This window comes from Centruroides vittatus, unplaced genomic scaffold (assembly GCF_030686945.1).
Source record: "Centruroides vittatus isolate TY-2023 unplaced genomic scaffold, ASM3068694v2 contig_882, whole genome shotgun sequence".
NCBI lineage: Eukaryota > Metazoa > Arthropoda > Arachnida > Scorpiones > Buthidae > Centruroides > Centruroides vittatus.
In genome coordinates, this window is record NW_027122574.1 from 690,862 (window position 1) to 716,516 (window position 25,655).

The following is a 25,655-nucleotide window of genomic DNA, read 5'->3' on the forward strand; positions in this document are numbered from 1 at the left end:
TTGCAGACCGGCATTGTGACCATGTCACAATAAATTATTGCTCGTTTCAATTAAATATCTCAAGCTTTTAACACCAAATTAGACGGCCGGGTGATCGAGGCGTCGTCCTACCTCTCTGGGGGGCCCGAGATCGACTCCGGTCGTTCGAAAACTGCCAAGGGTTTTTCCGGGGATCTGTCCCGGATCTGTGTCGGTTCTCCTCCCTTACCTTTCGGCCTCCCCATTGTGGGTCTAGCGGACCAATGCTAGGTCGGCTTACGCGGGTACAGAGGGCGACCAAGAGGCGAGGGAAGCCAAATCTTAAAATTCGTAAAACAAACTTACAAAAATACTCTGCCTTCAAGAATTGCAAAATGAAAACTATCAACAGTTTCTGAAACTAAATTTGTAATTCTAATTCAAATGAATAAGACTGAAGAACAATTTCACGCAAGTAATATTTCTCAGAAGTTCGACGTTTTTTTAATTAATACCTCTAGTAAGTTCTCGTGTTTGGCCGAATGCTTCTTAAGCTGTATAAAAAAAAATCAATATTTTACTCGTCTTAGATATATAAATAGTTTAATTACTTTTAAGCGTAAAAAAACTGAAAACGTTTTATTTGCAGTAACTGAAAATAAATATTATCTCTACAGGAGATAATTTCTTTAGCACCAGCAACTGTTTTGAAAGTCTGTCGCAGAAGCCGGTTCTGTCCGCCAATCAAGACATCAAGGACCTGTCTCACCTGCTGACTAATTTAAACCTCGAAAGATACATGAACAACTTCCTTTTCCACGAGGTAAATATCTTATTTCTAACCAAATTCTTTAATTTATGATTAACATCGGCACTGTTCCTCCCGGGACTTTTAAAATGGACGTGTCGCCCAGCTAATTAATGACAACTTACACATTCTATTCCTGTTTATGTTACTTTTCAGTAAATGGAAATGGTTTCGTAAAGTATTGTCTACTCCAACTTAAAAGTCGTTTTCCATTTCTGTAGGGCTGTAAGAAACCAGGAATCATTTTTTGTTTCCAAATTATGTTTTTGTACTGATTCTGAAGTGTCACTTTTATGTTTCTGCAGTATTTTCTGGTAATGTCGAAGCTCAACGTCACAAAATCGAATCCAAATGAAACGTCGATCGCTTGCAACGGAATAAAAAATATATACCTCTGTTAGGAAGCTCTTAGATTGCTTCCAAAGTTAAATATTGACAGCTAGGTTAAATATGCACAGACATCACGCTCAGACGGACTCGAGCATTATGTACTGTACGTACTGTACGTACTGTACCTGTGGCTTGAATAAGGACGAATTTCTATAATAAATCGACTTACTCGTTAGTGGCAGTGATCCTCTCAGTACCATTCGTATCCCAAGAAGTTCAAAAGATGAATTGCAATGTTAGAAATAAATTCGTTTATTTAACAGTTGCGTTAGGAATTATTAGGCGTTTGGGATTCGATTTTGGGCTTTCCCCAAATATTTTTTGGATAGAACCTAGAGATTCCGGATCGACGTCTGCGGTGGCCCGGGATACCTCGCGAACGAATTACGATGGCATAAAGATAATTAAACGCTAGAGATAACGGGGAGCTTCTCGATAAAGCGCCCCGTAAGTTTTCTTTGTGACGAAAGTGTGTTTTGTGTTTGCAGATCGATCTGTCCGCATTTCTGACGCTGAATGAGAAGGACCTGAAGGAATTGGGAGTCAGTAAGTCGGCCAGAGACAAGATGCTCTTCGCCATTTCCGGTAAGAGGGATGGTGGTCTCTTCCGACCGATGTTTTATTCCCTCTTTCTAACATTTCCGCCGTTTCAGACCTGAACGAAAGGAGAAATCTGAGAGAATCTTCGCCCGATCCTGCCGCTCGACCGGGAACCGAACCTCTGCTCCTTCGCCTAGCCAGACAGAGACCCTCCCCCGTCTTAGGCGACCCTTAATCCTTTCCTCCTGTTCTTCGGTCGCGCACCAAAAGTGCCAACCTCGTCTCGCGCGTTGGATGCCAGACCGTCGGGAAAGATGCCAAAAACGAACGGCCCACCCTCCGAAAAAGGGGCGAAGACGGAAGCCCGTGCACCGCCTTTTTCTTCCAGGCGACACAAACTGGGAGGCGCGACCTCTACCGTCGGAAAACGGCATTGCCGTGGACGAGCCGAAAAGACGCCGAGTTCCTATTCTGTACAGACTTCGCGAATCATTTTTATACGCAAAAATGCGGATATTTAATTCGGTAAGCAACGCAAATTCCGCCCGGGCGGAAAATGTAATCCCGCGGAAGGAAAAAGTTGGAAAAAAAAAAATTAGTGATAATTAGTGCAATATTCTCGTGCCAAAGACCGTCGCGTCGCACAGGATGCGACACCAGTCGCGCGTCGAATAAGAAAATATTCGCGAACCTTCATGTAAATATGCGAGACTCGCTGCTCTTTTGTACTTTTATACGTACTAACAATACTTAAAGAGCCTTAGTCGTTTTATAGAACTTTTACATCTTTATATATGTTGTATCCGTGTGTTTAGAACCCGTCACGTTCTGTAATCGAAAGCGACCGCCGGAAAGAAGCCAAAAAACAGTGTCGAGTACAAAAGTGTCATTTGTCCGGCGACCCGTAAATAAATTGTGATATCTTTTGCTAATTACGTCAATTTTTTCAATTTTCGTTACGGAAATATGCACGTACACACACACACACACACATATATACATAACTTATTAACGACAAACGAAAGCGTGAAAGTTAGAAATAAATTAAAAATATCCCCAGAAAAGTAGTTAATTGTTAAAATGCAAACTTCATTTCCGACTGTTCATCCGATTCATTGTAGAACAACGTTGAGAGATAAATATTTTGGATAATCATTATATATATTAGTAATATTTTTATTAGATACATGGAAAATGGAATATGAAGAAAATAGAATTCGGACTAAGAATAAAAAGAAGATAAATTTTACAGTTTTCCTTATATAAAAGGACTGAAAAGCAAAATAATTAAAATTAGAGCAGGTAAGCATCAATTTAATTCCTTTAACTAATAAACTAAACATTATAGGAATAAAAAGAAAATTAAGTGAAGAAAAATGAGAACAGGTGTAGATTGAAACGTGATTGTAATAGAAATACAAGAGTATACGTTAAAGAAGCAGGGAGACAGTTGAAAACAAGGATAAAAGAATACACGACAGCGTTAAGACAAACATCGACGGTCACAGTGGATAATATATGAAAGAAACAATTTAAAATATTACTATATAAACGAAACACCAAAAAAAGAAGAAAAAACATTTTGTCATAACGGAAAAAATTGCAAGAAAAAATGTAAATGTAATACTTGGACACAGGTATGTGTCTCCGGAATGGCTCATCGCCGTAGATGACATTCCGAAAATTGGTTAATACCTTTCAACATACAATATGCATCGTATTTATCTATATACTGTTCTAGCAATTGTCAAATTGATACTGACAAGGATTGTTGAATCAAAATGCATTTGTCACAACAAAGACATCGAAAAGTAAACTAATTTTTATTTGATTAGTCTTCAGTGTCTATTTTTCAATCAGTTTTATCTCCGATGAACGGTTCGAAAAAACTTTTTAAAGACCTCAGTCGCTTTAAGTTAATCTTAGTTTTTAGTGTTTTAAATGCAGAAACTATCCCATTACAAAATGTAAAAACGATAGAATCGGATCGAATAAAATTTCTCGTAAATATGTAATGCCACAGAAAATTTCCCATTAAAACCGTAAAACGTTGTTTGTTTTGGCAACGCAACACTTTGGGCGATCTGCCTAGTGGGGGATGCCTTCCGAGTGGTCTTAAGGGTGACTGCTCCCTATTTAGGCGTTAAAGACGTGGAGAAAACCCGGAAAACTCCACGTGGTCAGCCAGTCCCGGCCAGGCGCGAACCCACGACCGAACTACCAGTGTTCAACGGAACTGAACCGCTTGGCCTGGTGAACAATGTTGATATAAAAGACGATAGAAATAAATCCGGCCGCTGGCCTTCCGACCATCAGTGTTACCGAACACTACAAATTATAATGTTTCAAATACTGTTAAGAATATCTTATGTATAAACACTGGCATTTAAAACTGTCCGAACGGATAGTATAAACGGGCGTTCATCCGGCGATAAATGTTATTTACAGTTTAATCACGTTTTCGTTAATATATCTTAAATTAATAAATTGTATTTGTTTACTAAGTTAAACCATAAGTAATTTCAAAGCAAAAATGCTCTAATAGGTGTTTACGTAAGATTAAAGAGACTTATTTAGGTTTGCAATGATTAAAATCATTTTAACCGAATAATAAATTTAATAATTTGTATAACACCGCACAACATTGAGCAATTGTTTCTTTATATTTCGTTTCAGGGGATTTTAGAAATGTTCCTAAAAAGTTCATCTGAATAACAGTTCCCCCTCTCTAGAAATACTCTAATTTATAAACTCTCGTAATACATCTTAAAGTACGGATTTTTATATGAATCTGCTTTATAATAAAGTATGTAATTTTACATGATTGAAATTAAGAAATGTTAAAATGCCCCCCCCCAAAATTGTGTCTAACACTACATTAATACTATGTTTACAGCAGCCGCTTCCCCGTTAACAGAGCAGTCCGTTTAAACGAACGCAATGTATATAAGGGAGCAATATTCTAAGAAAGATAAGAGAATCTTATGGTACAGGGGACAGGACACATTGCTACAGGGTTCTCTACACTATAGTACTTGTCGAGATTTGTTAAAACATTACGAATGACCATGAAGTAGAACAAGGCAATGACGAAACAAGTGGTTGGCAAATCAGCGAAACCAGTTTTCGCATAAAGGTGTAGTTTTATTTAAGCTGGCAGAAGAAAATTCTATGGACTAACGCATTTTATAATACCCAGGAGATGATGAAAGAAAACTACGCGTAATCTTATCCAGAAGAAAATTATAGTACTGTATTAAAATTTGTTAAAGCTGTAATCGATACTCTGCGTTTTTTACTGCAATATCCAAAGTTTAAATACAACGATTATTTAAATATTTATTACAATAGACGAACTTTCTATTGACAATAGATATTGTGGGATTTACAGACACCGATTTGTATTTACAACCTGCGTGATATACTTTTTTAAAAACTCCTTTAGTAAGCCCCGGTGGTGAGGGAAGAACTCGTACGAAATTACAGCAGTGGAACTTCATAAAACATCCGAATCTAAAATGTCTCGAAATAATGAGAAATTCGAATGACGCCACAATCTGTTATTAATATACCCGTTTATGTAATGTGGTAGATTCTCGATTATCGCTGTGACGACAAGAAAAAAGAAGAAATATTTCATTGGCTGATATCCGTCAAATCGTATAATTTGAAATTGGTGGTGGGTGGTGAAAAATCGATGGCGGAAAGAGACACTAATTGTCGGGACACCCGATAGGTCGTCCGTCTTACCTTATTATCGCGCTAATCACGGATCGACTTTCGTTTTTAAAACGTGCTCTCTTCTTAACGGAAGTATCGACTACAGTTATTAAGCCCGGTTCCCATAGATCTACGTTTCGTTACTGTCCGTCAAACGTGTCGATCCGCGCAACTAACGAAACACCAAATGTGTCTTCCGGTGGGATATCCACGTATTTTATTTTCTTAGTTTCTTTCTGTATTCGGTACAGATTTCTCCCATAAACGTCGGCCATCTTGGAAATGCTTTGTCTCGGAAATTAGTCGACCGGACAACCACGATTAGTTGACGGACAGTGACATCGTTTACCGTAATACTAAAGACTATCCAGGAAGCTTTAGGAATTTAAATAGATTTTAATTGTCACTTGTCTTTTTTTCTATTCAAAGTATCCTAGAAAAACCTTTTTCTTTTTTGTGCTTGTTGTAGGACCGTTGGAAAAACCACCCCGTAGTCCTGTAATAGGCCGAATTAATCATGGAAAACAATCATAAAATTAATAAAATTGAAGGAATTAAAGTATACAAACGATGTGTAGCTGATATAATATATGATGAAACTGTAATTAGAATAAAAGAAATAGAAGAAAAAAACAAACAACATAAATAATAATGTAAAATTTAAAACAGAAAAAGAAAATAAAGACGAAATAAATTATTTAGACATAGTAATAAGAAGGAAAAAAGATGGTTTCTAGTCTAAGTAGAATACAAAATGTCATTAACTACAATTCAAACATCCCTTTATATATCAAAAGAAAATATATTTAATATGGAATATCTAAAAGTTCAAAACAGAACAAGTATAAATAATGATAGAACAAAAACATAAATGATCTAAAAGAAAAAAAAATACGCTAAACGACTATCCAAACAGATTATTTTTTCTTCCCATTTCTATATTAAACAACAAAAGAATATAACAAACTTTAGATATGTGGCATCAGAGGCTATATTAGAGGATTATTCGAAAAAATCGATGAAGAATTAAACAAAAATTTATATTAAACTAGCTCCCACTTACGACAAACTACATAGAAGAATTATTAAAAAATCAATCCGAGGGAAAAAAATAAAAATATATGACACAAATAATGCCGTGTATTCGATCACAAGCACTTATAACATAGGTGAAACCAAAAGAAAAATTAGATTAAAAGAACACAAAATTATTTTTCCGTTTACAATGCAGGGCTACAGTTTTTAAACACACGTTTTTAATTTTTTAATTTAAAAAAATATGCTCTCCATCTCAAATAAGTAGCAGCTTGCCCCTGTACATCATACTTTTCCGTTAACAACAGAGTCGTGCCGATCATTTATTAACTGCTTTCAGGGGAAGATTTGAATTGAAATAATCGGATGTTCTAGTAAGGGCTTCCTGCCCGTAAAGTTTCTATATTTCGTTTTGTCTTTTATCTAACCCCATTCTCGAGATTAAAGAAAGACGTGCCAACGGATGGACAACATAGGTCAATATATTTTTTTTTAAATTAAATGCGTGACAATCAATAATTGCATCTAGTATTTTGTTTAAAACCATATTGAGGTAGATATCCAATTATAACCAGTAAGAAAGGACACTACTTTTTCATCAGAGGCTACTCTAATACTCATTGCTGATATAAACAACGATGAGAGGGTAACTAGATCTGTCTTTTTATACATCTGTACCATTACATTACGTCTAGAATTACTAGGAAAAATTCCAATTTAACAGGAAGATTAAATAAATCTGCCAACGAGTTGCGTAGCTTTCCCGGCTGTTATGAGATTTTATTTTAAACACTTTTTAATTATTAATAACTAGCAGGTAGGCCCGGCGTTGGTCGGGCAAAAGTAACAATAGCGAAGATTGAGATTATTACGTTATAGTCACAAAAGAAAAAGAGTAATTTCATCAACAAACTAAGTACTGTATTTCTAAAGAAAGGTCGAATTTGAAAATCGAATGTTCTAATATTGTTCGATTTTCACGACGTGTTCCGATTTTATCGTTCGATTTTCATCGAATGTTCTAAAGAAAAACCGAACTAATCTGTTTAAATTTGAAAATCGAATGTGTTCTAACATATTACTCTTTCTCTTTTTTCTTTTGTTTTTCCAGAGCCCATAAATCTTGCACGTCGCTTTCTCTTGTTCTCCATTGTTACTTAACACTTCATTGTTACTTCACTTTGGTACATAAATCTGGTATCCTAACTGTGTACCAAATTTTCAACTTTCAACTCCTAACCGTTTTAGCGAATATTAAGATTATTACGTTATAGTCAACCTTACCCGTTTTTACAGAATGCAAGAATTGGGTCCTCCCTGTCTCCAGACTAATTACAGAATTTTTAGATAGGTCTAAAAATATGTTCGATTTCCCGCAAAAACGAAAAATACTGCATCTGCGTCTTGCACGTCTCTTTCTCTTAACACTTCCATTGTTACTTAACACTTCCATCAACAATGGAAGTGTTGGAAGTGGAAGTTGGAAGTGGAAGTTGATGGAAGTGTTAAGACCTTATTCTGTCCCTCTCCCCAGTGGGGAGGAATTTCGAAAAATCCCTTCTTAGTGTGCGTTCTCGTGACGTACCCTAACTGTACCAAATTTCAACTTTCAACCCCTTACCGTTTGGGCTCTGCGCTGATTATTATTATTTTTATGTTGGGTTAAGTGAGATATACTCGGTTAACACCGGTGGCTATGTACTATGCCGGACCAAAGTCAAGGCATAGTAACCAAAACAGAAATTAAAGAAGTGTATCAGTGTGTGTGTCTGTATTCAGGAATTTTCTCACAATATGACATGTATTCAATATAGTGGCCTTCTGTAGTGTAATGTGTTTCTATTCAATTGTAATGTGCCCAGGCTTTTGTGTAGTGTGTGTGGTATGACACCTGTAGAGGAGAGAACGACAGGTACAATAAGTACCCTATCCATCTTCCACAGATGCCTTATTTCCTGGGCGAGTTCTGTGTACTTGCTAATTTTTTCAGTGCATGCGTTTTGTATATTGTGAGTGTTTGGAATGGATATGTCTATAATGAATGCGATTTTATTGTGTTTGTCAATGAGTGTGATGTCTGGTCTGTTGTGGTAAATTGTTTTATCTGTGATTATGGCTCTGTCGTAGTACATTTTGTGCGTGTTGTTTTCCAATACTGTCTGTGGAATGTATTTGTAGTATAGTTCGTGGATGTCTACTAATTTGTGTTTCTTTGCAAGTTCTTGGTGTATTATATTTGCTACTTGATTATGTCTGTGTAGATAATCTGTCTGTGCCAAAGAGCTTGCAACCAGAGGTGATGTGTTGTATAGTTTCTGGCATGATGTGACATTTTCTGCATGTGTCAATCATTTGTGAGTGTTGCATCTTTGAGTATGTGTTTTCTGTAGTTTTTAGTATTTATGACCTGATCCTGTATGGCGATCATGAATCCTTCCGTCTCCCCAAAGAGGAATGCCCGAGCTAACCAGCTGTTTGACGCAGTTTTATTATTATTATTATTATTATTAACTCATCTCGATTATATATAGAGATAAATAAAATTAGATGTGGCGCCATCTATTATGAGATTTTGTTATAAAAACTTTGCTATTTTATAATAATTAAAAATATATAAAGGACTTAATTTCGATCGTAGTGATGAGTTTCTAAAGATCTGTAAATGCTAACAAGTAAAATCGTCATTAAATCTGACATGTGACTACCCTCTATCTCCCTCGACCTGTCATCACCAAAATTTAACAGCATTAATTCCCCTTATACACAAGCTACCGTGCCAAATTTCGTTTCTTAATCTTCACCTCTTCCTGAGATATTAAACGAAATAGATATAGATGCCAATACGAACACACACAGACACTTCCGCGGAATTTTTCGCCCTTTTTTTGATTATTTTGAGTAAATTAGAAGAAACAATTAAGGTTAGTTATCTCATTGATTCTATATTTAATGGTTCTATTTTTTACTCCGATTCCATAGCATTAAATCGGGACTTAAAAGCCTCCCACATCCTTACATTTTAGCAATTTCGATTAGTCGGGATACTCGAATTTCCAAGTGTAATGTCGACATACGTCGAAAAATAAACGGGTATTTGTTTTGTTAACCTAGTGTCTAGGTGTCTCGCTTCCAACACAATCCTCCATCCCGAATCCCACGGCTCACGTAACGAATTCGAACGAAATTAAACACCCATCGCGACTCGAAGGGACACAGTAGTGGCATCAAAGAAGTGCCGACCCTAAGGTCACGACATCATCCAGTTAAAATGTCGAAGACGTTTACTAGTTACGAGCCCGTATTTAGTAAAATAATTTCCACTTGTTTCGCCGTTATTACAAGATGAAACGACAGTGAAGCGTTCCCTCAACACGCATTTAAAATAATTTATTGAAGAAATCAGTGTATCCATCCTCTAAATTAAACTGGAGTTAGGGAAAGTTGCGCACACACACACACACACACACACACCATTATTGTTCCTCTTGGTCAGATTTATGAGGCAAGCAATGGCTATCCCTTGTGCAGGAATTCTATGGAGAGAACAGATGCAACTCACAGACCAAGACTTTGCCGACAACACTACATTGATATCAGAAACGCGCTCAAAGATGCAGAGTATGACCACAAGTCTCGAACATGCGGTAGAAAGGGTGGGACTGTTCCTGTACGTTTCCTGTACTGAGTCGTGTCGATCGTCTAACTAACTTTGTTAGGGGGAACTTTCTGAATTGAAATAACGTAATCCGGGCCTTTTGTCCCCATGCTTTCCATATCTGGTCTCGACTTTCATCTATCTAATCCCGTTCTCAAGATTAAGGAAGGACAGACAACGGACGACAGTGGGCTTTTATAAGTACTGTGCCATTTTTTTCAAATCGCAGTTCAAAAACTGTTCTTACAGAGAATGTAAAAAAAAAATAAGTCGAAATAAAAATCAGATGAGAAATACTTGTATGATAAAATTGATGTTAAATATAAAAAGATTCATAATGATTTAATTTTAAGACACTAGGAGAAAGTTAAACACGAGATTGAAGGAACACGTGTCGTCAATTAAATTAGGTAGATATAGACGAGTCCCCTTGGTTTTTGCATTGCACGGTACACGGCCGTACACTATTATTATTTTTTTAAATTTTATTCCTCTTTACGTTCTTAAATGTTTAAAAACAAGGAATTTCAAAACAAAGTTTTGAAGAACGTATTGTCTCCTGATTAAAAACAGACTGGGTTATAAGACAAACTCGGGTTTATCGTTTGATAGCCTTAATTGAAACGTCAGTATGTTTTTCTGCATTTATATTTTTATAAAACTATTTTAAATACGGATTATTTGTTACAAAATGAAGAAGTTCAGTAGACTTTAGATATGAGAGACTTATTTAAAAAACATAAAAACGTATCCATGTACAACAAATTTAAATTATTTTACACTAAAGAATAAAATAGCTAAAAAGTTAAATCGATGAGCCAATCAATATAAATTACTATTCACACTAGTTAATGTTACCTATGGTGCCAACATGGCGGCCAACATAACCTATTCTAATTACCATAATTATTACCAACAAAATTATTAGAATAGGTTAGGTTAGGTTAGAACGTGCGTCCCCACTGTTTTTTTCTTTTTTTTTCTGTTTCCTCGAATCAGAGACGAGCCGCCATTTTGGAACCATAAGTAACATTAACCTATACGCTATTTTATTCATATTTATACCAAATTATTCGCATCATCACATTATTTGACGCGAAAAGGGATTACCTTACGGATTTATATTCGAGAGTATTATTATTTTTCGGAGGGAGCTGTAAAATGCCTCCGCTGCGCTCCCATCCTTAAAGATTGCCCTTTTTGCCCATAGAATAACGTTCCGCCGTCCGACGATTCTTAAATTTCTTATCCCGGCTTATTCTACAAATCAATTTCTACGCGTTTATCGTAACAATACAAAAAGCGTGTACAAATGGAGTAAGGATAACACCAAATACTCCATGGTTTATTTTATTATCGACGACCCTCTCTCCTATCCGTCTATATCTATCAACGCATAAAAGACCGGACTTACCGTTTCTCGCCATTATCGGATTAAGCGTTGTCTCTCACTTCCCGATCGTCGCCTATCCTCTCCGCCGTCTTCCTATGCAAATCGTCGAAACACCTGACTAGTAACCTCGTAAAAAGTAACGCCTCTTTTAATAAATGCGTTTAAAAAAAATGTTATTTAATTTTTTCTCCGTTCCTCGGATTATTATTTGCCAGCCAATTCAAATGGACTATTGTTTATTTTGTTATTCGAGGAGCTAAGAATTAAGGCAACTCGCTTCCTTCTTTTGTTAATTTACTATTTAGTATATACATAAAGGACATTTTTTATCATTAAACACAGGAGTTAATCTGATGATAGAGTGATTACACCAATTAGATGTACTGTACTTGAACTTTACTTCAGTGGAGATTATTTTTAAATTGTAATAACAATTTGAAACTTAATACAGCTGAAACCAACTATATATTACTTAAAAATAAAAAATCTAGATACACAACCAACGAATAAAAAGAATATCATTGCGTAACTATAGATGAAAAACTTGCATATAAAGAATACTTGTAATAGTTTGGCAAAACCTAATGAAATTCCGGGAAAGTGTTCTTCCATACAATATCTACCGAAGTAAGTTACATAAAATATTCACGTGCGGAATACGCGTATGAAGAACTGTGCCCGAAATTTTAGATTCAGTTTTACTATTTACTACTAATTTTATATTGCTATTTTATTTGATGCGAATCTATTGTTCTAATTCTAACCGCCTTGTTTTATTTATTGTTTATTTCGACAGAGGATAGAGCATAGTAAATACTTTTTAGCTCTCTTCTCAAAGAAAAAAGTAAAGAAAAAAAGATGTAGTCGTGACCGAACAAACAAGCGATAAAATTTCTTTTACCTTTCTCTTCCTTCCCTTTTTAATTATCCTTCACGTTTATCGTAGTAATGGAAACACTATCATCATACTTTAAACTAGGACATCGCGATAGAATTGCAGCGGAGCCGGAAGGAGTGAAACCATCCCTGCACCTGTTAAGTTCAGAACAGGCGATTCTTGTATAGTGCCTGACGGATGAGGATAGATGAACTTTGCACTTGCCGCCACAAAAGAGGCTATCCTCGTACCTGCGGGCCACGGGAGACACGATCCCAGAACAAAGCAATCGATGGCGATTTTTTTGTTCGTTTTTCGCGCCTATTTTACGTAATACTGTTTTTATTTTTGATCCCGGGTCTAAATTTCGTTAGGCGCGCTGGTCGCGTCAAAGAGCACGGACATTGTCACTGTAATACCTTCGTTTATCGAAAACGAAGTCGTGGACTCCTATTTTTACTTTCCTGGCTCTGTTATATATAAAAGCGAGAAAGTATGGCCATCGATCGAAAAATAACCTCCAAGATTTGTACATTTTTGGACTTAGGGGACCTTGAAACGTCGAGAAATGCAAAAACATTTAGAGTTTTTTTTTCTGTACGGATGTTAACGTGTGTGTGTTTATGTGTGGCACGATTTTGTTTACCCTTTTTCAAGCTTAATAACTCATGTGTTTTGAAAACGAAGATTACACGCGGAATAATCATTTGGGGAGGAGGAGGAACTTTATTCTTCGATTCCCCGCTCGTTCGGTCGCCATTTTCCTCCATAAACAAGAAAGGATTAAAATCGAAACGGAAACCTTTCCGGGCCGTTCTGGTCGTTCTCCACTCGGTTCGTTTCTCGCGCCGAATCTCCACCAATGGCGCCGCGGAGGGCGCTGCATTCGCCCGTCGCCCCACCCGCGGCGGGTATTAAAGAGACCGACGGAAAGGGAGGTGAGAATCCGAGGAGATCGAGCGGGCGTGGCGGCTCCGGGTAAATAGCCGGATGGAAGGCGACTCGGCGGTGGTCAAACGGGGCCACCTCTACATAAAGCGCCCGCCCAGAAAATGCTGGGACAAGCTGAAGGTGAGCCTCTTCACCTCTTCTCGAGTCAGGTGTAATGCTTCTATATTTAGCGCCACGCGAAAAATTTCCCGACCACGGCAACGTTTCGTTCCCGAACGATTCCGATTTTTGTCCGGAGGTCAGTTCCTTTGAATAAATAATAAGTTAACCGCGGAGATTCGCGCGAATCCCTGGCGGAAAGAGGGGACGAGTTATTAGGACAGGGCGCGAGGAAGTCCCGCGGGTAGAGTGAAAATTCGCAGAGGGAGCGACATCGTCAAAGTGACATTGGGGGATGGCGAAGCGCCCAAGGTCGCGACTCCGCGGATTAAATGGGAGAAACTACATTCCAGGAGGATTAACTTTCTTCTTTCCGGAGGGAAACACCACGTCTTCTCTTCTCCCATCGACAGAAAGTAGCGTTACGCTCTCGGTAAAGCCTCCCGAGGTAGAAAGATTGGGCGCAGGTGGAGGGGAGAGGGAATCTCGATGGAAAGCCACCCGGATTTAAAAACCCGCAGGAAACTTTTAAAACCCAGTCGAAAGGTTAATTAAGACGTTCACCTTTCGTTGAGATAATTCGGAGATAGGCAAATCGCCTCCTAACCGACGCGTAGAAGCGTGCCCGGGCGAAAGGGAGAGAAAGAAGACGGGGAGGAAATGGAAAAGGCGTAGAGAGAAGAAAGAGCGGCGGTTATTTGCTTAGGAAAACAAACCGACGAGGGTGAGGAAAGAGAGAGGCCGACGACCCGTCTCCCGGGCCGAACAAATATTAAATCTCGGAGACGAATCTTCTCCTTCTCCCGCTCTCGGACATAATTAAACTTCGCCTCGGTGCCTCGACCTTCCTACGCATTTCTCATTCCTTCGCTCTCCGAGCAATGTTTATCCACTCCGGTAGCTTTTTTCGATTTCTTCTTAAAACTCTTCCGCCCCCTCAAATCTACGTAAATCTGCCGAAAGAAGGCAAAGGGCCTTTCCGTTTTCCTTATACCGGTTCCGGTTCCGGTTCCTTCGGTCGAAAAGTATAAAAACGCGGACGGGTCTTGTTTTCGACCCTCATTTACAGTCTCGTCTCTTCCTTCAGGCCTGGCATAAACGGTATTTCGTTCTGCGAGACGAGACTCGGCTGTCCGATCCTCGCCTGGAGATGTACAATGGGAAGGAACCTGTCTCCTTCGGCTCCCGACGTCCCGAGATGACCCTGGACTTGGGTGGTTGTCTGCACGTAGGATACAGCGCCGAGTCCACTAGATTTCCCTACGCCCTGGTGCTGGTGTGCCGGGGCAAGTCTCCTCTTCTGTTGGCGGCCGAGGACGAGTTGGCCACCAGATCCTGGTTGCTGGCCCTCAGCCTCATCGCCCGCAAAGAGTACGGAAAGGGCGTCTCCAAACGTCTGATTCCTCGACGCGACGTCACTCCCGACGGAGACCATTTTGCCGAGACCTCTTTCCCCGATCGTAAGTTCTTTCCCTCACTCGTCTCCACCATATTAATTAATACCAACGAGTGCCGATTCCTTTGTTTTCTTCTATTTTAGGTGCGTGTAACGCCTGGCGATCCGACGCCACCCGGAGTCGTCGGAAGGTGTCCACCTGCAGACTGGGTGATCCCGTAAGTCTACTTATTTTTCCTTCCTCTCCCATCGACTTCCGGACTAAGATGTAATTCCTTCTTTAGTTTCGGGTGACGGTCAAACACACCGAAGATAGCCGAAAATCAGGCATCGGAGGCGAAGTCCTGATGATAGTCTGTAGGCACGGGGTGGGACTGGCCAGGCTGGGCGAGACCGAATGCTTCCTGTTGTGGCCCGTGGCTTACCTCAGACAGTTTCGGCACCAGAGCCTGGCGGGAGGATGGTCTAGATCCACTCTGGTCACCCTGGAGGTGGGCAGGTAAGTCATCTCCGTGTATCAAATCCGGATGGTGGGTCGATAACCGATTCTTTCTCTCCTTAGGAGGTGTTCTACCGGCGAGGGAGTCTTTCAATTTAAGACGCAGAAGGGCCGCGAAATAATTGAGGTCTTAAAGAAAATGGTGGAGTTATGGTCGTCCAGAAAAGCCACGTGCGGAAGACGTCACTCCAAACAGGAACTGGAGACCGTCACTCCGTTGAAATCGGGTAAGATTGCCGTTTAATTTATAAAAAAAAAGTAAGAAACGACTTTCAGATGGCGGAATTGGAGGAGGAAACGTAAACTACAGACGACGTTGGGTGCGGACGAAGCCGGTTGGCCCGTTTATGGTTTTCGATTTAAAAATAAACGTAGCGGGACCGTGCCAAGTCACCTTGCACATCTCGGCCAACTCCTGCTTTTTCGTCCGACGCAATCAAATTTTAATTAACAAATACTGTTTATTGTATTCTACTTAATCCCCAAACTTCGTTACACAACGTGGTGGACGGATAACGAAATTCCCTCCGATCATTCGTCCAATCCACTCGAATTGCAACGCAAACAAACCCGAAATTCCACGTTAGATACTACGGACGTCGAAGCGCGGAGCGCTGGCAGGAACGAGTAAAAAAATCGATGCTGTTTTTATCTCGACCCTCGACATTGCCTCCTTTCTTCCACACCCGTAATGGAGATTCACTCATTCCATTTTCCACTTCCATTCGATCTACGTCGCGTAATCGCTTTCTTTCCCGGAAAACCTTCCCTTCCAACTCCGATCCCAAATCTCATCACTTCCGGTTAATCGAATTAGTCAAAACCCCGGCGGAAAAGGTCTTTCCGGTGGTAAATTGTTTCGACTTTAACAGAAAGTTTCGATTTCCGAGAAGTATCCGAAAACAATTACTCGGGGATCGAATCAGGACAGATCGAAAACCCTAGGAATTCTTGGAGGGTGATACGTCGAGCTCCCCTCCTCACCCCCAAAATATTAATTTGTGTTTGTTCTGACAAGGTACGATTCATTTTAAATAAGTGTACACCACTATTTTCATTACACTTACCGGCATCATTTTGCAACGGTGAGAAATGACATTTTAACACCATATTATACATATAACAATAGAACAAAAATACGAATAACTGTAGGGACTGGGCCTTAAGCGCCGGAGGGTACTTTACCGTTCTTTGCTTAAGGGATTAAAATTTCTAGTTGCGCTACAGTCAAGAATCCTCTTTAACAGAGGGTAGAGGTACTCGCGGCGCTATTTAGCAAGTGGCCGTGTGAATGCGATTAAAAGCGAGTTACATAACCGCTGAAATTATTAAATAGAATTTTTCCAGGAATCTACGAGTACAGAAGTGAAGAAAATTATTCATAAACTCTGCTATTTGTTTCGTATAAGAGGTCGAATGGTATACGACATCTCGATCGCAACGTTCCTTTTAAATTCCCTCGACATAAATCTAAAAAACGGTTCCGCCAATGTCTATTCAGACCGTATCCTACTCATAAACAACAACGTCCTTTTGCCACCGGAAGAAGGTATTAAGCGATTTCTTCTCCACGTTTTACGGAAATTTTCAAAAACAGTTCTTTTTCTTTTTTTTTTATCTGTAATTGAATCGCGGGAGATGCGGACGAGTCCACGGACGGAGGAAGGAAGGAGAGTGCGTTGGCCGCCATAAGTAACCAAGACGACGAGAAAGGCGAGATGCCGGAGAGACGGCGGACTTAAACTAATAATAAATGTGGAAAAAGCAATTCGTTTATCCATTTTCCACGAAAACCTCGACGTTATTTAATTACATTTGCGGTTGGTTTGTTTCTCTTCCAGTCTTGTTTTTTTCCTTTCTATATTTACCTATTCGATCCTTCTTAATCCCGTGTTTTATCTCGTCACTTTCTTAAATAACTTCGCCGTTATTTATTCTGATGCAGACAAACAAAGTAGGCGAATTTTCTGCCGGATGGCCACTCCGTAGGACTAAATAAATCCTTCGTTTGTGGTATAATAAATAACAGAAGTCGTTTGTGGTTCTTCTTTCAGGCGATTCCGATCCGTGCATCCCGTCGGTGTCCTTACCCGATGCCTGGCAGAAGACCTGTCCTCCCGACCGGTCTTCCCGAGAAGACCTCAACTATATCGTTCCGGTCATCGAACATTCTCCAGTCTTATCCAAGCGGAAGTCGTCGTGCGACGTCATCAAAGGTCGCATGCTACATCCTCTGTCGGCTCAGGAAGGCAGCACCAGAATCGGAAGGTCGCTGCCCACCACCCCCGATTGCCTGTCGGTTAGGAATTTGGGAGAGGGGGACTCTTCCGACTCGGAACCGGAAAAGACGGTGACCAAAACGGAACCGGAAGACGAAGGTGAGTGGTTCTTTCGCTCGACCGAAATTTTCGGTCGAGCGAAAGTACTAAAGATCGTATCCGGCAGGTTACATCGAAGTGCTTCCCACCGATCCTCACTGACGCCCGGACGATCGTCAAACGCACAAAGGACGAAATCCTACAGGACGATCCGACGTCTCTTTAGATGTTCGTAACCGAATTAGTAACTGATGTACATATGCTGATTTATTTATTGTTTAGTAAAATGTTTATTTGTGTACGAGCGCTTCTCTTTCCTCTATCGAAACTCCTCTTTCCCCTCCATTATTTTGAATCCGTCGGAGCCGTAAAGGGCGAAGTTCTCCGAAATCGTTTCGTCTGTGGCTGGCGGATGACGCTTCTCTATTTATTCTACTGTGTATTTATTTTAAACCTTCTGGTGACGATGCAGTGAGAAAAGTAACGTCGGAGTTTAACCTCCATCGTTCCGTTTCGTCCGTAACGAAAGAACAGAAGCGGAATACCAAGTGTTACGACTCTGAACATTTTCCGAAAATATTAGACAATAGATTCCTCGTATAATGCGCGGTTCCAACTTACACTCTGCCCGTTGGGGAGATCTTACAGGTTTTAAAACCCTAAACACCTGGAATTTACGTCACGTATCGGTCGATTGTTACGGATCAAGCGATTGGTCAAGACGAGAAGATTGGATCGATCGTAAACGATCGATAAGGAAATTCGACGATTACGACGGTCGAGTCGCCATCTGTTAGTGACGTTAATCATTAACCTACGTTATAAGCATTTTTAATATTCAACTTTAATTATATATAAAAATAGATCTTTTATAAAATTATAGAAAAATTATTAAATGATTGCTTAATTTTCCGATAAACAAAAATTTTAAATATTCATTTTAAATTGCTATTATGCAACTTCTAACAAAAATTAGTACAAAGAATCACCACAATGGCACTTTTAGCGCTGCAATCAACGAAGAAGCCGTTTCCTTGGCGTATGGACTGCTAAATATCTCTCTACGCAGCGTTGAATGGTGGTACTTTAATTACGATCACACTGTATGTATGCTTATATAATGTTTATTTAAAAAAATATATGCTCTTAACCTCAAATTAGTAGTGTTTTGCCCCTGTTCGTCCTATCTTTTCTTTAACAATAGAGTTGTGCCAGAACGCCTTTCGGGGAAAACGTTTTTTGAGTTGAAATAACTGTCGTGTTTTGTTGAAAAAAAAACAAATATAGTGTTTTGCAAGTAATTGAACGTGGCGCAATCTGGTGGCGAAAAATGAAAACTTTTTCCTCGGCAATGGTAGCATCTTAGGATATGGATGAATAGAGAATCGATATTAAATAATTTTTCACCATCGATTTTTTTTATTGAGTAAGTCTAGTTTTCATTAACCTTGTTGGTTAATGTTACCTATGGTTCCAAGATGGCGGGTCGTCTCTGATTCCAGCAAATAGAAGGGAAACAGTGGGGACGCACGTTCTAATCTAACCTAACCTATTCTAATAAATTACCATAATTATTACCAACGAAATTATTAGAATAGGTTAGGTTAGGTTAGAACGTGCGTCCCCACTGTTTCCTTGCTAGAATCAGACGAGCCGCCATCTTGGAACTATAGGTAACATTAACCACTGCTATTTACAGAAATTAGCTGATAAAACAATTCACAACAGTTACTCATACGGGGAAAAGAGCTTTTTTCGACCCCCTAAGAAAAATATGATTTGAGAACGTAGTATATAGAAATAAAACAACGTATATTGGCTCATAGTAATAATAGACTTTTATTTTCACTTTAAACATCAGTGTTAAGTTCTCCAAATTTATGGCTTTTAAAATCATGTTAATCCAGTTAATATAAACACAAATAGGTGTTGAGATTAAGGGATGATCTCAATTTATTTGTTAATTTTGTAAAAGAACAGCGAGAGTCAACTGTGTGCATGATGAGGCTTGTAATGATGGCACCATCCGGACACCACTCCACAGCTGGTGTGATGGTCTTGGATGCCATCACATACGACAGCCGGTAACCTCTAATAGTGATCCAAGAGTTACCAGTTTGTTAGTGACATCCTGTAGCCACATGTGTTGCCTTTCATAGCAGGGATACCATGAGCGATTTTCCAACAGGACAATGCTCGACCTCACACAGCAAGGGTGTTAGAGAACTAACTCCGCCACATTGCCACAGTTTTCTGGCCTGCCCTGATTTGTCATCGTTCGAACATGTCACCTGGGATGAAGTTGGACAGCCTAAGAGTTTGGTCAAGCTAGAGAACTGCTTACAGCAACTGTAGACTGAGATACTGCAGGACACCATACGGCACCTCTGTGCATCCATGTCTATATCACATCATGTATTCACGCAAGAGGTGGCCCAACAGGGTACTAGAATCTTCTTTCATTTATAGTTTTTCCTGCAATAAATGAGATCGTAGACCTATAAATTTCCACTGCCGTCCACTGTCTGTCTGTCTTTCCTTAATCTCGAGAAACAATGTTAGATAAATGAAATTCAAGAGACACATGGAAAGCTTATGGGAAATAGGCTCCGGTTAACTGTACATAAATGCCCGATGTAAGCTGAAAGTCACGTTATTTCAACTCAAAAATGCTTCCTCTGAAAAGAGTTAGATAGCAATGGAGTCGTGCCGGTCATCTAACGGAAAAGTATGATGTACAGGAGCAAGCCACTACTAATTTGAGATGGAAAGCATATACTTTAAATAAATTAAAAATATGATCAAAAATTGCAGCCCGGCATTGTGACGATGTTAAAGAATTGCTCATTGGTAATAGGTTACTACAGAATTAAGCCATTATGTGCTTTTTAACATTTCCTCTAAAGGAAGCGAAATGATATTATTGAAACCGCGATAGTCGTTTTCTTTAATTTGTGAATTCCGTTGCCTCTATTCTACATAATGTCGGGGTGTTTCGTGAAAAGTTTTGACTGAATAGCGAAGACTTTTAATAGTTAATTTAAGATAATTCAAATGACAAAGTAAACAATTCAATGCAGTATTTAATTCGGCCACCAAATTACTAACGTCAGAATAGTGGTTCACAATGACATCGTCGAAAAATGTTACAACAAAACAATTCTGTAAAGAAGTTATTACATCATTGACATATATATCGTATAATATTGGACCCGATATAGATCTCGCGAACACCTCTGGTTACTGAAAAAGCATTTAAATGGTTATTCTCGATTTTTATTTCAGAACCATTGTAAAACAAAATCACACGATGGCTTTGACAGCAAAATCGTAGGATGTATCGAGTCGGAAGCTTTAGACAATTCCGCGAACATCACTACCAATAATTTCACTATTGTCTACATTTGTTGATTAGGTGAAAATGCCAGGAAATGAAATTTATTATGCGAGCAATGAAAATCAAGGCCTGTCGAAGTAAGGTCGGAATTTGAAGCAAAATTCATGCTGTACATTGTAATTTCACCAGCAGGTGTTTTGAAGCCATTTTTTAAAGAAGAGATCCCTTGCAATTGATGCTGACATGTACCGAAACGAATATTTAAAGAAAATTCGGTTAATGTTACTTATGGTTCCAAAATGGCGGCTCGTCTCTGATTCCAGCAAATAGAAGAAAGGAAACAGTGGGGTCGCACGTTCTAACCTAACCTAACCTATTCTAATAAATTACCATAATTATTACCAACAAAATTATTAGAATAGGTTAGGTTAGGTTAGAACGTGCGACCCCACTGTTTCCTTTCTTCTATTTGCTGGAATCAGAGACGAGCCGCCATTTTGGAACCATAGGTAACATTAACCGAAAATTCTAATTCCTTTACTTAACAAAAATCATCAAAATGACGATTTTATCTTTCGGCCTGACAATGCATTGTCTATCTAAGCAAATTTAACCGTGGATTTCCTCAAAGCGAAAAACATTCCTTTTGTACCCGAGAACATAATCCGTCAAATCTGCCACGATGACGGTTAATCGTGGATTTCTTTGGATATTTGTGACAAATGGTATACAAGAAAGGTTGGCGAGCAAAAAATACCATACAACTGATCCGAGGAATCAGACTTTCACTTTAATTTTGACACGAAAGCCAACGAAACGGAGGGAGAATGTATCAAAATAAACTTATATCGCATGGGCCATATGATCGTGTTTAATAATTGTATATTATTGTAAATAAAATTTCTTTTAAAAAAATGATATATAATATTTAACAGTTTCTTCAATTTTTCGATAAAATATTATCCTTTAAAAACAGTCCAGATTTGTTTTTATTTTGCCCCGTATTTCAGTTGCCCCTGTTAATATAATGGTTGAGGATTTATTATCTGAGCTCGATTAAAGAGCAAATCCGAATACTGCCAGTTAAATCCGCCTTCTTTACGATAACTAGCAAACGAATTTGCAATTGACTAGAACGAACAATCACGACACACTAGAACAAAATTGAGTAACTAATCTATATCTAGAAATGAGAAGGTATGTATGTTTGTTCGCTATACACTCCTAGGCCTTTCGACCACTAGCCACGAAACTCGGCAGTTTCGTCAACAAACTACTAACTTAGATAACGTCGTACGTAAAACACTAAAATATTTATTGGATTTCTATATATTAATTAATTTTTTGTCTATATTGGATTTACTGAATTTACATGTAGCGCCATCTATTGGCAAAAGTTTTTAAAAACCAATAAACTAAATATATTCTTTTTTTGTATGAATTATAATTTTAAAAAAACAAAATAAATAAATAAAAACTTACGTTAACCGTCGAAATTTTAAGGATTTTTTTAAAAAACTGGAATTGGAAAGCAAACCCGGGGGATGTTTACACCGTCATCTCCGCTTCCGAAGGGAAAGCAATTAGCGGCTGGCATCCAATACGTTCGTCTGGTCTCTCGCTGCTGTTTTGATAAGATTACGTCTATGTGCTTCGTAACGGAAATCCCTGTCGTTATTTCCTCACTCGACTTCTCGTTGGACTCCTCATTCGCTGCGGCAGCAAACGAACGAAGAAACGAAATGAAAGAAAGTAGACGGCCCGTCTTTAATACCTTCTTCATTTGGGCCGGAGTCTTTGTTTTCTCCTTCTTAGTTGTTCTTATAACTTTAAACGCCGTTATTTTGCACAGACTGGGAAATAGCGACGTCGGATCTTCTGGTCAAAGTCCGGATTCTCAAGGCTTGAAGTCCATACAACAGCAACTAAATGCCTTAAAACTCTTGGTAGCTAGTAGGAATATCGAAAAAATGGTGAGCGAATCTGGGAAATTTAAATCTTATTTTTCTAGATTTACTAAAATCGAAAGTTTCAGGATCGACGAGTGGTGGATTTGCAACAAGAATTTACAAATAATCGAGAGGAAGACACACAAGACGAACAACTAGGCATTAAAGCTAGGCAAAGGAGAGAGAAAAGTGTCCATAAAGAAATCGGTAAGCTGGTTTTTAATATAATTACGTACAATATTAACATTCTAAGTAAAAACAAAAGGAATTTGATCGAAAAAAATACACAGTTTCCCACTTTCGACTTTAAAAATTGTATCCGTATGCTTTTATCTATTATATTTATTTATAATGCGAGATAATGGAGGGGAAGAAAAAAGTGTGTCCATACTTTCGACTGCATTTTCCATAATATTTAAAGTAGTTCTCGTATTATTTTTTAATGGTAATTTATAATATTAGATTAAAAGATGCGGGATCTCAGGAAAATTGCTGCCAGTGCGTTAGATGATGGTCCAATACGCGCAGTAAGTTATGGATAGCGATAGTTACTGAACCCGTTAAAGTAACTTCTTTCAGTGATGGTTCTTGTTGTGTACAAAATCGTTCAGTCCGTGGGTTCCGTTCCAATCGGTGTTGATATTCTTTTTCGACAAATAATAAACACTCAATTCCTGGTATTCCAATATCCGTTGACGTTCCGATAAACGTGGAAAGCATTTCACTTTCAATAATACATTCGTAATCACACTTACATCTTACGCAATATATTTAAGTACTTACAAATATCTTATGCAATAACTGTTCCTTAGAAAGCAATGCTTTAATATTTCCTTAAGGAAACGTCGCTTCCTTGAACAACACTTCCCGATATATTACTGAGTGTTTTCGTCTTATCGCACGAACTAATTTTAATTACGAAAAAGAATGGTATTCTTTAACTAACTTTTGGAACCTAACCCTATGTTTTGTGAACCGTGTTATACGGGGAATGTCCCAACGCTAAACACGCACCTATTTAGTCGACATTATCAAATAACTAAGCTTAATTTAACCGGTTACTTTTGCAGATATAACCGCTTCTTTCCAGCAGACTCCTTATTTGAATGGAGGTACAAGTACGTTGTACACTCGATGGGGAAGAGTAAATTGTTCGCAAACTCCTTCCACCACCACCGTCTACAGCGGTAAGTAGATTACACAAGTCGATAATTTGAAAAAGCTGGCGTATCGAAAATATCGAATTCCCTAGGTATAATTGGCAACACTCACGCGGGACACCAGGGTGGAGGATCCAATCATCTATGTTTACCTTTCGTACCCGAATTCGGATACCAACAAAAAGGATTGCAATATGCGGTCGGCGCGGGAGGGAGTTTAATGCAAGGAGTAGAATACAGGGCGGAAAACATTTACCCCTTCAAGAACGGAAACAACGGCGGTAAGTAGAATTGCATTCCCTTTTTTTGATATTTCAGAACACAGTGTTTTTTCTCCTCCAGATCAGAGCGTAAATAAGGAGGATGCCGTATGTTCTGTCTGTTACGTACGTACCAGATCGGTCACGCTTATGATACCGGGCAAAAGAAGTTGTCCGGAAGAATGGACGTTGGAATACGTGGGATATCTGATGGCCGCTCACTTCAAAAATCACAGAACGGATTTTATCTGCGTGGACGAGAGCCCCGAAGGAAAACCGTCGGGGGAGAACACCAACGGGGGAAGTTTCTTATATCCCATAGAAGGAGGATGCGGAGCGCTTCCCTGCCCGAATTATCGGGAAGGACTGGAAATAGCATGCGTGGTCTGTACTAAATGACGCATTGTTTTTCCGCGCGCTCTTTCTATTTCCGGGTGAGAAAACCGACAACGACTAGAGGAAATACGACGATGACTTTCTACTTTTTTCCCCCCTCTACGTCTAGGTTAAAATTCGGAACTTATGATGTCAATATACGAAATTAAGACGAGGAAGATTCGAGTTTTTCAAATCATTTGTTGTCCAAAAGGCAGATTTTTCTTTACGTTTATCTATAACTGTACATTTAATTGGTATTTTATTATGGTAGAAGGGTAAACTCCTTCGCCGTTAGTAAAGTAAAAGAACGTTGAAAAAAGTCGAAAGGGTCAATCACTTTTAAAATTAATTTTGTGTACTTTGGCACGCGCTCCGACGAAGTTTGTCATTCCCCACTCGAAGCGCTTCGTAAGTAAAGAATGCTCCGAATTTCATTTTCGTGTTCGTTATTTACCGAAAAAAATGTTTTCGAAATAAAAAAAAAGAGTTATCGGAATGCGTTACGATCGAAATTTAACGTCACTCAACGGCTGAAAATGGTTAGATAAACCTATAAAAACGAAGGGAAACCAATCCCGAATGGCAGTGGGTTTGCCAACAACAGTCGGAGCGACACATTACCCGCCGAAAATAGTTTAGTGTCAAATATACGAAATATTGTCGTCTATCAACAGAAGAAAAAACACAGAGATTTTTCAATCGGTTTGGGAAATATTCGACACTTTATACGCTTACCGCCCCCTGATCAGTGTATGGTAAGGGTTGGGTGTTAGCGAAAGCCCGTTTTGGAGTGGTTTCCCCAGTCGGCGATTCAATTAACGTAGTACGACTACTTGACTTTTACCAGGAATTCTCTCTCTCTCCCACGCTTAATTTCCAACCCAATTATATTTTCGAGGTAGATAGGCAAACCTCCTATACCCACCAATCCG

The 25,655-nt window shown here is 39.0% G+C and overlaps 3 protein-coding genes across 4 annotated transcripts in view; all 3 read left to right on the top strand.

Moving 5' to 3' along the window:
- Positions 1 to 2,628, top strand: part of LOC136983415 (protein bicaudal C homolog 1-B-like) — a 51,729-nt gene extending 49,101 nt beyond the window's left edge. Inside the window, exons 18-20 of one of the 2 annotated variants that reach the window (XM_067280135.1) lie at positions 636 to 781; positions 1,645 to 1,741; positions 1,810 to 2,628. In XM_067280135.1, coding sequence (XP_067136236.1) covers positions 636 to 781; positions 1,645 to 1,741; positions 1,810 to 1,931 — 365 coding nt within the window. In that variant the 3' untranslated portion in view covers positions 1,932 to 2,628. Of the gene's footprint in view, positions 1 to 607; positions 782 to 1,644; positions 1,742 to 1,809 lie in introns of those variants that run through there. The other variant, XM_067280136.1, reaches the window with a different exon arrangement.
- A 10,655-nt stretch (positions 2,629 to 13,283) lies between these two features.
- Positions 13,284 to 17,940, top strand: LOC136983422 (docking protein 2-like). Its single transcript, XM_067280158.1, has 7 exons — positions 13,284 to 13,447; positions 14,514 to 14,886; positions 14,967 to 15,040; positions 15,107 to 15,321; positions 15,385 to 15,548; positions 17,376 to 17,699; positions 17,767 to 17,940. Exons 1-7 carry the CDS (start codon positions 13,367 to 13,369, stop codon positions 17,799 to 17,801), a joined length of 1,266 nt encoding a protein of 421 aa, XP_067136259.1. The 5' UTR covers positions 13,284 to 13,366; the 3' UTR covers positions 17,802 to 17,940.
- Positions 17,941 to 22,654: 4,714 nt separating this feature from the next.
- Positions 22,655 to 25,049, top strand: LOC136983426 (uncharacterized). Its single transcript, XM_067280163.1, has 5 exons — positions 22,655 to 22,949; positions 23,012 to 23,132; positions 23,996 to 24,112; positions 24,178 to 24,366; positions 24,428 to 25,049. The coding sequence occupies exons 1-5, from the start codon at positions 22,719 to 22,721 to the stop codon at positions 24,742 to 24,744; spliced, it is 975 nt and encodes a 324-aa protein (XP_067136264.1). The 5' UTR covers positions 22,655 to 22,718; the 3' UTR covers positions 24,745 to 25,049.
- The last annotated feature ends 606 nt before the right edge of the window (positions 25,050 to 25,655 follow it).

Excerpts from the sequence above, each read along its gene's own strand:
- LOC136983422 (XM_067280158.1), top strand. The coding sequence starts at position 13,367 with ATGGAAGGCGACTCGGCGGTGGTCAAACGGGGCCACCTCTACATAAAG. Across the intron at positions 14,887-14,966 it reads CGAGACCTCTTTCCCCGATC|GTGCGTGTAACGCCTGGCGA; the intron begins GTAAGTTCTTTC and ends CTTCTATTTTAG. Across the intron at positions 17,700-17,766 it reads AACGGAACCGGAAGACGAAG|GTTACATCGAAGTGCTTCCC; the intron begins GTGAGTGGTTCT and ends CGTATCCGGCAG.
- LOC136983426 (XM_067280163.1), top strand. The coding sequence starts at position 22,719 with ATGAAAGAAAGTAGACGGCCCGTCTTTAATACCTTCTTCATTTGGGCC. Across the intron at positions 23,133-23,995 it reads AAGTGTCCATAAAGAAATCG|ATATAACCGCTTCTTTCCAG; the intron begins GTAAGCTGGTTT and ends TTACTTTTGCAG. Across the intron at positions 24,113-24,177 it reads CACCACCACCGTCTACAGCG|GTATAATTGGCAACACTCAC; the intron begins GTAAGTAGATTA and ends CGAATTCCCTAG.